Source organism: Teleopsis dalmanni, chromosome 1 (assembly GCF_002237135.1).
Source record: "Teleopsis dalmanni isolate 2A chromosome 1, ASM223713v2, whole genome shotgun sequence".
NCBI lineage: Eukaryota > Metazoa > Arthropoda > Insecta > Diptera > Diopsidae > Teleopsis > Teleopsis dalmanni.
Window position 1 is genome coordinate 55,256,851 of NC_051846.1, and position 13,148 is coordinate 55,269,998.

The 13,148-nt window shown below is 28.0% G+C and overlaps 1 protein-coding gene across 1 annotated transcript; it reads left to right on the forward strand.

Annotated features, from left to right (window-relative positions):
- Positions 1 to 6,484: 6,484 nt before the first annotated feature.
- On the forward strand, positions 6,485 to 8,674 carry LOC119668626 (protein peanut). Its single transcript, XM_038078202.1, has one exon. It carries the CDS (start codon positions 6,717 to 6,719, stop codon positions 8,259 to 8,261), a length of 1,545 nt encoding a protein of 514 aa, XP_037934130.1. The 5' UTR covers positions 6,485 to 6,716; the 3' UTR covers positions 8,262 to 8,674.
- The last annotated feature ends 4,474 nt before the right edge of the window (positions 8,675 to 13,148 follow it).

Here is a 13,148-nt window from a genome sequence, read left to right on the forward strand (position 1 = left end):
TATATATTTATATTAAACATAAAAATCAAAATAAGTATTAAAATAAATATATATAAACTTAAAATAATAAATTAATAATAAATAAATATATCAAACTATAAAATAAATAAAAATAATAAAATATAAAATTAAATAATAAATTAAAAAAATAAATATAGATATAATGTATATGAAAATATTAATATATTCAAATAAAAATTTTTTAAAAAAATTGACGAGTTACCCCTTTTATTAACAAAATTATTATTGAAAATATTTGGCAATTAAAATAATAAATTTATTTTTAATTGGAATTAAGTTTATTGTATTTTATGTTTAGTGGTGGTTTAATATTAATATTGGAATACTTTTATGTTTTTACAGGCGAAATAAAAAGTTTGTTCATTAGTTGCTTATTAATATTTTAAAATTTTTTAATAAATTAAAAATCCAAATCAAAATATAATTTGAAATCAAAAGTATTATTAGAGTATTAGGAGAATATTCAAGGTACCATGGTAGATTAGGACAAATGACATTCTCAGGGACCCTAAAATTTACGAAAACTGACATACTTATCAATACCGCGTTATCAAATCTCAGAATGGTTACAGGCTTCTCGGGAAGGTGTGCAGATCTAAGATTAATTAATGCCTAGTCTGATGAAGTCATAAAAAAAATCAATCAAGACGTTTATGAACAAACCTCGCAGTTAATAGAGAGTAAAAGTGCTCAAGTGTACTGACTCAACTAGCCTCAACATAATAATAAATACAAGAATATTATATTATTATATTATATATATAATATATATTTTTTTTTATCGTTGAAGGATATAAGGCAACTTATATGATATATTATAAAATAAAATACTTTTATTTTTACTAAAAGAATTGATGAACTTATTCTCATAATTATTTTTATTCATATAATTCGTTCAAAATTTATAATGATATAATGATTATTATGTTTAATATAAATATATAGTCTGTACAGTAATTAATATCTAGTAATTAACATCTAGTGTCAAGTTATTATATAAAAAAACATATTGTTTTATAAAAGTACAAACGAGCATTTTTTATATTACATATTTAATTTTTTATTCATTTAATATAATATTTCAAACGTTAATTAATATTCTCTGCATTATAATTGATTAAATTTCGTTTTCACAATTTATTCATTATAATAGCTTTAAATAATCATAACATATTAACAATATTTTCATTGAAAAATATTAAAAGAAAAATAATCAAAATTCTTTATGTAATTATTATATATACTTATATATTACTCAACTATATTAATACAAAATATATCACAGATTTATTTATTCTGCATTATTATACAAGAATATAAATTGATATAAAGATATATACTATTATTATATAAAATTAAACAGTGTATAAAACTGTGATAAATATTTAAACGCATCACATAATCTCATAAATTTGTGAAAGTTTAAAAGTTCTTAGAAGCAACTTTATTTATTTATAAATTAATAATAGTTTCAATATTTAAAATGTTTAAAATGAATATGAAGTATTATTGAAAGCACTCTATGTCAGCTAATTATCTGATATAAGTGAACAGTATTGATCAATAACACTATTGATTGCTAATGCAAAGGCAGAATAGTAACGTATTTGTTTATAGAACTCATTAACATTAATATATAATAAATATTATTTTTTCCAACAATGATTTAAAAAAAATGAATTAAATATATGTTAAACATGCTTCTTAGAAAATACATTTTTAAATTAATCAAGCTATATAAAGAATATGCAAATTGTTATACCTTAGGATAAATAAGAACTGATATAAATTTATAAATTTAATTTATACGTAGTAATTAGCACTAGTAATACATACACACAAAAACGTTTCTTATTATTGATGTAAATGATGTAAACTGAATTTTTGTCTATTGTAAATACAAACATTTACTTATGAAAAATAAATTAATTTTAACTATTTTTTTTTTATATTGTCATTTTTTTTTTTTGGCTCAGAAATTCTAATTTTGTCAATTACATTAGTTTCAATATTTTCCGCAGAAAATGCGTTTAGTTCGAAATACACCTTCCGTTCTCGTGCATTATCCAATAAACATTTCCATACTGGTACCGACTGTTTTAAATAAATTTTTATAAATAAATAATATATTATTTCAGAAATACTTATTTCTTACCTCTAAATCAGAAAAGTTTCCACATAATAAGAGGCATCGCTTTGCACGAGTCAAAGCTACGTTTAAACGTTAATAACTTGATAGGAATCCTATTCCAACTGTACGTGCATTCGATATAATGATAAAATCTCGTTCATGGCCTTGATATGAATCAATTGTGTTTATCATTATATTTTGCAATTTTTTGTTTCTGAAATATAAACAAAAGGATATTTAATACTATTAAAACAAAAATTAAATGAAAATTTGTATATCTATTTAATAAATATCTCAAGATAGACTAACGTTTCATCGTTTACCATTAGGAGTAAAATTCCAATAAAAATTGTCGATATAATTACATGGAACTAACGCGAAAATTGTTAAAATTTAATAAAAAAAATACTTTCGTATTAAACGATTAAAAATAAAATTATATATAAATTATATAATGAATCAACAGAGAACAGTGGACAAAATTAAATTTAGAAATTTCTTCTGATTTCAAAGTAGAATCTCGTCATGATTTTCAAATGTTCTTCATTTCTTCAGTTAACCGATGAAAATAACAATTAGATCTATTATTTAAAAGTAAAAAAAGTAAATTAGCTTTATATGATTCAGTTTTAAACTTAATTTTAATAATTTTGGACCATATATACCAAATGATTTTAAAGGATTCGATTCTGATAAAAACAACAAACATTGACGTCCCTAGGATATTCGAATTGAGTCAAGTTCTATTGGTAACTCAATGTTTTATGTTAGTAGTCTAAAAAATAAAAATTTTGGGTTATTAACACAGTCATATCATATTTCAGATCATGTCTACTATTTCAGAATTTTAAATTTTTTTTGAGAGAATTTTGTTATAATATTATTTTATGTAAATATGAATATTTTAATTTTATAAAACATAAAAATAAAATATAATTCATCCAAAAAATGTTTAGTATTTTATTTAAAAATCAATTGAAAAGATAAATAAACATACATCCCTGATATGTTGCATTACAAATTTGAAAAGGTAAGCTAACATGTCAGCGATGATATGTTAATTACAAATTTGAAAAGGTAATCGAACGATTCAGCGCTTGTCCTCAATGACATGCATGTGTTAAAGTAATTAGGAGTTTCCCATGAATAATCAGCGCAAGACATTACCATTCAGCGCTGAATCAATTGTTTACTTCAGCACTGAAAGTCCCGCTGGGATGTTTTTAATCTACCACACCACGAAAATTTTCTTTTGATATATTGATAAAACTACATTAATTTATTTTTTTAGTATACCAAATAAATAAATTTAAATTGATAAATTTATAAAACTAAATTTAATTTATATTTTTGTTGAAAACGATTATGAACGTATGTATTTGTTTCTACGGCCCTCTAATCTGTATAGCGATTTGTATTGGCTCGCGATTGCATCTGGTCTCGACAACCCAGATTTAATCCATTCGAAGTAACAGCATTGTATTTGAAATAAATTGGTTTTTTTATTTATTATTGACTTTTTTTTTTTTTTGTTTTATCATACAATATAAATATATAGATGCTTCTATGAGGAAAAAGTCATATATACATTACTTACATTATATTTAATAATTAAAAGTATAATACATTAAAACCATACTCATAACTGATACATAGAGACCAATCCTACATTAGCAGCAGTATAAGTCTCAGATTTATTTTATAGCATATTTTAGAAAACTTTTTACTAAAAATAAAGATTCTATTAGAATTTCATTATAAAAATTAAGTTAATGTATGGTTTCTAATTTTAATTTGCATGGGTTTAGAACATAAGAGTAGTACTCCTTGTTTCTACCCAAATGAGCTCATGTTATTTATTGACGATTTTAGAATATTAAAACTCAATATTACGGGAATACTTAAATGTACTTACTAAACACCTAGTTCTAATTTGATTTGAAAATTTTAAAATTTGGATTTAAATTGAATTCATATATTATTGCTGGCTTATGTGTAAGAGTTTCAGTGAATAAAACAGTTTATTTGATCAAAATTGAACTAAACTAATTTAATAAAAATTAAACTTGTTTCAATAAAATTAAATTATTTTAAGGAATCCGATTTCAGATTCTCACATTAAAACAAAACTCATATGATATAATTTGGCAATTGTTCTTATAGCTCCTGGAGATTTGCTGATATAGTACCTGTTGAGAGTGGTGAGCTGCGCTTGGTCGTTTTTATTGACGAGTGGATCTGGTACGTACACTCGACTGCTTCTTCTGGAATCACTATTATTAATTAATAATTGAACATAATGATTGATGTTATGATTATTTATTATAACAAACTGATATACCTTTAAAGAAGGTCAAACAAAAATCCTAATCCATAGACTACAGATATGTAATCAAATGACATCGTATGAGAAGTTTCACAGTTCATGAAATAACTGTGTTAAATCTAATTTCAATAACAAGATACAATATTTCAGAAGGTGTCATAAGTAAGTATATATCATTTTTCGGTGCGATTCCACTTTTTCAGGCGTCACAATTTGACTACAAATTTTGGAAAAATCGCAAATTCAGATCAACTTTTTTTACTACTTAATATGACATTGGTCGTTTAAATATCGGTCCGTAAAATTGTAAATGTTAAATATATTAAATAAATATTGCTGGTACTTATTGTCTCGAAAATATTCTGATTAATCATTTTTTATCAAATAACAATATTAAATTTTTATTAGATATGGAAAACATGTCTGTATTACAAGTATTTATTTACTTAAGATATGTTATGGTGTATGATTCGGAACTCTTAACAGTCGGAAGCAAACCGTACATTTGTATGTAGATATATCCATGACTTATACTGCATTTATTTCTGGGCACATGTTTATTCCCCACTCACGACGTGGGAGAATGTGAGTCATGCGCAAAGAAAACACATTTAAAGCATTAGGTTTATATTGCACATTATGCAGAAAATGTGTGAAACACTATCGTTGTTGTTATTGCAATTGTTTTTAATCGCATTTAATGTTTTCTTATCCACATTGTGAACCTGTATACTATGTTGTGCCAAGTTTATGTCATATTGCATTATTTTTAATATTTGCTTATTATAATTCCTATCACATAGAGAAAATGAGGACAAATTCAAAATGAGCGCATATTAGTCTTTGCGGCAATTTATTTTAACATTGCCAACTCAAATAATAAATATACATAACAATAATTCTATTAAATATTGATGTATGATTATATTTTGTTTGTGTTTATATAGCTTGATGATTTTTTTAAATATTATACGTTATTAATAAGCATCCATGCATTATTAAATCTATATAACTATGTTATATTATCAATAATTATCTATAATACATATTAACTCATATTTCTTTTAAGAAAGTTTTGCAATTTAATTTTAACCTACATGTTTATTAAACAATTCTATGGAATATGATGGTAAATTATTTTAACATATGTGTATATGAAACTATTTCTTTATAATCATATAACATCACTTTAATTGACATAATAAATATTGTATTATTATTCTTATTAATTGTGCATGTGTATTTTACGGTAATAGTACTGTATACTTGTCAGCATTAATTTAAAAATGAATTGATATTTTTATCGTTTAGAAGTTTTGAAACATTTTATTTTAAAACGTTCATTGCATATACTGTGCATGTATAATAATATTGACCACAAAAATATTTCATACATATATAAAAGTTGTAATTTAACGTCAAATTTTCCAGACGAAAGTGACTATTATTTTTGACAGCAAACTTGTTATATTTCATAAAGAGGTTTTTTCGAACAGTAGTAAAATACAACAACAAAAATTTTATTTTTTATATTATTTTAATTAATTGAATTTTTGGCTGACCATACAGCTGTTTCGAGTATTGCCAAATACCCATCATCAGTGGTCTTGAAAATAATTCTTGTATTTAATTATTCGTAAACAATTATTTTTGAGACTGCAAGTACCAGGAATCAAACTCGGATCCTGCCAAATGTGAAGCTCAGAATCAGTGCATATATATATATAAAAGTTCTTACTATATTATATTAAACTAAATAATGACGATAAAACTGAAAGATTGCACAAAAACGGAAAATAGCGTTATGTTAAAATACTTAATATTGTTTTTTGAGATTTTAATAATTCTGATTGTTTTTTAAAAAAATTATTGCATTTTAAAAATGTTGTAGAAAATGCAACTGGCAGTGCTTAATAAGAGCGATAATAATTTTTATGAATCCATAAATTGAGTGCAAGAGCACTATTTTTAGCCTGCTCTCACATATGTATTGAAAAATATGGAACGCTGGAATCAGTCGCGTGTGTCTCATTCTTGCAAACTGTTGGTGAATAATAATTGATAAATGTTTTGCTCAATACAATATTTTGTTGACACAAATTGAAGTACAAAAAGTAAAACAGAAAGCGAAAAATAGGTGTGACAAAGTAGCGAAAAATCAGGAATTAAGTGCAAAATAAATATAAATATAAGCAATAATTAACACTCATTAATAAATCAGTAAATCAAAAGAATACAATGCAGAGTCCTAGAACAAATGCAGTGAATGGTGCAATATCATCCTTGCCTAGTACACTGGCACAATTAGCATTAAGAGATAAGCAGCAACTGCCGTCACTGCCACAGCAGCCACCAAATTTAAGCAAAAGTCATATCGATGGATCTTTAAATTCGATTGCCTCGAACGGCAGTGCCGGAGATTCAAATAAATTAACAACCGAACTGCAGGAAAAAGAAAACCAAAATCAACAACAGAAGCAAAAGCCACCTCTACCAGCACGTAACAAGCCAATGGAGATAGCTGGATATGTGGGGTTTGCCAATTTGCCAAATCAAGTGTATCGCAAAGCTGTGAAGCGTGGTTTTGAATTTTCATTGATGGTAGTAGGTGCCAGTGGTCTTGGTAAATCAACATTAATAAATTCAATGTTTCTCTCGGACATCTATAATAATGAACAGTATCCAGGACCTTCGCTACGCAAGAAGAAAACAGTGGCTGTAGAAGCAACAAAGGTGTTACTCAAAGAAAATGGTGTGAATCTAACTTTAACAGTAGTAGATACTCCTGGTTTTGGGGATGCAGTTGATAACACTGATTGTTGGGTACCAATACTTGAGTATGTAGACAACAAATATGAAGAGTACTTAACTGCAGAATCGCGTGTGCACCGAACGCAAATTCCGGATAATCGTGTACACTGTTGTCTTTATTTTATTGCTCCTTCTGGCCATGGGTTAAGGCCGTTAGATATTGCTTGCATGCAGAGTTTATCAGATAAAGTTAATTTAGTACCAGTCATTGGAAAAGCGGACACTCTCACACCCGATGAGGTACATTTGTTTAAAAAACAGATACTTAATGAAATCGCACAGCATAAGATAAAAATTTATGATTTTCCGTCTACGATTGAAGATGCAGCAGAAGAAGTCAAAACAACACAAACATTACGCAATCGTGTACCATTTGCAGTTGTAGGTGCAAATACCATTATTGAAGTCGATGGCAAAAAGGTAAGAGGCCGACGATATCCTTGGGGTTTAGTTGAAGTGGAAAATTTGACACATTGCGATTTCATTGCACTTAGAAACATGGTCATTCGCACACATCTACAAGACCTCAAAGATGTCACGAATAACGTTCATTATGAAAACTATCGCTGCCGTAAACTGTCAGAGTTGGGACTCGTTGATGGTAAGGCACGTTTGTCCAACAAAAATCCTTTGACTCAAATGGAAGAAGAGAAACGTGAACACGAACTTAAAATGAAAAAAATGGAAGCTGAAATGGAACAAGTATTCGATATGAAAGTTAAAGAAAAAATGCAGAAATTAAAGGATTCCGAATTGGAGCTAACACGACGTCATGAAGAGCGCAAAAAAGCGCTGGAATTACAGATACGTGAGTTAGATGAGAAGAGGCGTGAATTTGATCGAGAAAAGAAAGAATGGGAAGAAGTTAATCATATCACGCTGGAAGAACTAAAAAGACGTAGCTTGGGTGCGAATAGCAGCAGCGATAATGTCGATGGCAAAAAAGAGAAAAAGAAGAAAGGACTATTTTAATTTTAATGGTAAATCCTAAAGCAGTATTTTACTAAGGATATTAACACTTGACGAAGTTTAAGAAAATTTAGAATACCTAAAATCGTATTAAAAATACTTATATTTAAAACTATATTCTGCATTGATAAAGTCTTCATTAGTTAAACTATAAGCGAGAAATACCTAAGATAGTAGGAGAGCAGAAGCAGCAAGTGGGGTTTTCAACTGATGAACTTTATGTACTTTCGTAGCGCAATTTTGCAGGTATTGATACGCATCGCATTGGTGCTACTAAACTCTATTATGGACGAAGGTATGTGTGTCTCTATTTGATTGCGTAGCTTATATTTAAACAAATATGCGTAAGGAGTCGTGCTTGAATGAAATTTTCCCAGGATCTTGTATGTTTTAATTTCATACCTCTCCCACTAACAAACAAACCAACGAACGTTCACTGCTAGTCGAGTCATAATTAATAAGTAAGCAACATCTGACGCTGACATTATAGCCCCTAATATGTATATTTGGTAGCAGTTGTTTGCGTGTCAATTCCAAAATAAAAACATTACTATTACGATAATTGGAAGCAACGCATTTGTAACAGTTAATACTTTCTCATTATGGGAAAATATTTATCTATAACTTCCATAAAAGATTAATAGAATGTGCTTTATCCTACAAGTTTGCTTTTATATATTTCCTATGCCCATTATCCTAACTATAAGTACAACTATTATTAATAAAAATTTTAATAATTATTAATTTTATTATACAAATCCTTATATATTAATTATTGAAGAATTTATGTTTTTGAAATTTATGTTTTACATCTAAATATTTGTGTATGTATTTCTCAAACTGTATATATGCAACATTTTAATTTAATAAAAATTTCTACTTCAATTATACAAATGAACAAGTCTTTCTTTATTTAATGGAAATTTCCGTACAAAAACAGGATTTTGATCATGTTCTAACGATTTAATTTTGGCGACAATGAGACGAATAGTATTGCGATCAATAATTTTGCAAGCAGTGGCGTTGCTTGACGTCAGCGATGTCGACGACCGCCGACGGCCTCGCGCCCACAGGGGCTTCGAAAAAAGTTACCGACTGTGGATTCTAACCACTTAATAAATAATTTGAACAATTTGATTTGATAATGGCATTAACAAAATTCGAAATATTTCCGAATGTTTATATAGTAACCAGATTCATGTTCACAGTTCCAGTCAGTATAGCTTCGACGGAAAGAAGCTTCTCAAGTTTAAAATTGATTAAGACGTACTAGAAAAGTATGATGATCCAAGAGAGACTATCTCCATTCGAAATTCTTTAAACTGAAGCAAAAATAGCAGCTGGAGCAAATTATGAAAAATTGAGTGAAGCTAAATTGAGGAAAATTCATTTATTTTAATTTGTGTTTATTTTAATTTAATTAGCAATAAAACTTTCAATCATGCTTTGTGATAAAAGTGAATGTAACTCATTTACTTTTACAACTGGATTATAAAGGGGGCCTCACAATTCTAATGTCGCCGACGTCCAGAGTCGGTCCAATTCCGCCACTGTTTGCAAGCATCAAGGACAGTTGCAATCTTCTGATCTACAATTTCTAAATTTCCTCTTGATCTGTTGCGTAGTGTAGGAGTAACTGTTATTTTAAATTTAAACTTGGTATCTGGTTCTTTATAAATTTGATGGTAATTTACTACCAGTCAACCCACTAGCTCACAAACTTTGAACTGTAACACTTTTTAATGTAATCACTTTGAATTATTTTACAGTAATAAGTTATAGCAGTTTAGAGATCAAAAAGACGATAAAATACCTTATTCCAATGAATAACACAGAAATACATTTTTGCATCCATGGATGGATTTATGCATCTAGACGTCAGACTTTTTAGCAAATTTAAATTTATATACTTAGTATATAAATTTAATATACTTAGCAAATTTAGTAAACAACAAACCGTAACAAGCATTCATAGAACGCACTAAATTCAATCGGGTGATTTCAGCTAATTTTTTTATTTTATTCAGTAATTATTAAAAATACAAAAAAACTTTGCATTAGTGAATTGTTTATTATTAATAGATCTATAACTTTTGGGAAGACAGTTTCTATGTAAAATTAAATTTGTCGGGGATATAAGCAATCAAATATAATTTTTTTTGGAAAAAATGGTTTTTTTTTTCCAATATTTGGGGCTCTTGAGGCGCCATTTCCACTTATCCAATTAAACTAAAATTTTACGAAGATTATTTTTTTAGTAAAATAAACCGATCTGTGGAGTGCCGCGTAAAATTCTACGAATTTCGAAAGTTAATGGCACCCTAATACATTGTCTAATATTGCACTATATTACAGAAGCTGCAGGTACTGAATTCCTAAGTAAGGAAAATTATATTAATGAAATGTAAATGTAATGCAATTTATAATAATGTTAATAATTTAAGTTTAAATCAATTTTATATATAGTTAGAATTAGTTATATAATATTATTAGTTTAAAAAATGTAAATATTATTCAACTTATAATAATATTAATATTGTCAATTTCAATATATTTTATTATAATATTATATATTGGAGTTTTAATAAATATAATTAATTACAAATATATGTATGTATTTCTTAAAAATTTTTAGAGGTATTTTTCTACGCAGCAAAAATGTAAGAAATTTGTTTCAAGCAGTCCAGAAAACCTGTAGTACGTAGACCTTTTCTACGTAGCGAATGTGTAAGGCCTTGTCACATACCTTCTTCAGAATTCGTGCTGAAGTGCTTTTTAAAGACCTTTTCTACCCAGCGAGTCTGTAAGGCCTTTAATTTTGGCTCATCCAAAACAAAAAAGAGATAGTGAAAAATACAAGTGTGTAAAGACTACTTAATACAAAAAAAGGTCTTTTTAAAGGTCACCAGGGTGTTATAGTATACTACATCCATTTTACAATCATCAAATTATATCTAATTTTAAATTCTACTATCTTAATTCTACTATCTTCGGCGAACAGTTAGTGCTACAGATGGATACAACAAGCCGTTAATGAAGTAGTTTTGGAAAAATTATTTTATGCTGATGGCTATTGAAAATTTAAACCAATCCTGGAAGGAGGTAAAAAATCTTGTATGAACGGGACTTGGAGACAAATATGGCCTAAGTGCATCCAGCTAAATATGCCAGAAATGAATGAAGTGTCTAACATTTGTGCAGATTTCGCTGGACGTGATAGAATAGCAGATGTTGATAGAACGGAAGAAGATAATGGAAAAAATAATAAAACGAGAAGGTTTGTACCATTTCGAGGAGTATATTTTATTTTTTTAAAACATTATACACATGTAGCCCACGGAATATGTTATTTTAATAAAGGTACTTTAATATTAGTAAAGGCAAAAATATTAGTAATGTGCACACTTTAAGCAACAAGATGTAGTTTTGAATTGGAAAAAAATAGAAACAATCACATTTTTTTATAATATAGATATATATATATAATTCAGCTATATATATATATATATAACATATCACAAACGTCTGTTATAAATGAATCTTTATTATAAACTGAAATTTTAAAAACTAAGTATAATTTTTTAAAACTAAGCGTTGCTTCAATTTGTGCTGTTTGCTAAAATTGCTTAATTCAAAATATATATATATTAGGATTAGCAACTCTGTTCCAGATGAGACACGAACGAAGATGTCAAAAAGGAGTGTAAAGACGGAGTTGAAGTTATAAGTCCTCCACATTTACCAAGCCATAGGGGCAAGCTTAATGGCGTCTCGGCGTCTACTGTTTCTTACAATTGAGGTGCCCAAAAGAACTTGTAAAAGTCAAATCATAAATCAAAACTAAGACACCAACGAGTTCAGCGTTAGAACAGTTAAAAAGACGAGCTTCAATTTGCGGACCACTACCCGAAAGAAAAGAAAACGTAGAGATAAACGAACAAGAAGGCAACAAAGTCTTAAAATATTTAATTATAAAGGCTGCAAATAGATGGATGAGTATCAAAGTCAAGCGAAAATAATAAACTTGAGCTCCAAAACAGATTGCTAACTCATTTACAATTGGTTGAAGACAAGGGGGAAACCAAAAAGATAAGCTCAGTGTATAGTGATGCTTACAATATAATTGACCAGGGAAAATGTTATTTCATTTTGAAAGACGTTGAGGAAAGTTTTACAAATTTTTTTGGTAGCGATAATGAATTTGTTAGGAAATAGTTACAACATATCGAAAAAAACTCTCTTACTTTGGAATAGCATCCAAGAATATGTCTACGGCAAGCAATTACTAAAAAGTGCCGCAAAGCTATTTGTCCGCTGTCAAGCGAACATTAAAGATTGGTCTTCCCTAAAGGTTTAACGCACTATTGAATTTACAAAGAATATTTTAAATACAGTGGTGCATCAACTTTTAAGAAATCGTCGGTTGAGAAATAAGGAAACATAACGTAAATACCTCTATAATTTACTGGAAATAAGTTGCACTATACGTAAAACCTTGCGAACAAAGTTTAGTAACATACTTTATAAATGGTATTCACTACAGACGCCAAAATAAAAGCACGCTTCATCAGGCAACTTTAATTGCTAACCTAAAGATGTTAATTCCAGTTTATTAAAAAATACGAGGACCTCTCCATAGTAGTGTTGATCTGGAAAAGGTAAAGAAAGGTTTTGGAAATTCTAAAAAGCTTAAGGCAGACGTTCGCAAATGTTATAAATTTAGCTAAAGCTCAAGTTGATTAATACTTTTAATATCACTAGAGCTGACGATGTTGATTATTCAGTTGTTATAGGAAATGACATTCTCGACTTCACTAACATTCATTTGTCGAAAAATGGGCCAAACTTCTTAAAAATATCTGGACAGACAAAACTCTGTACTGAGTCGAC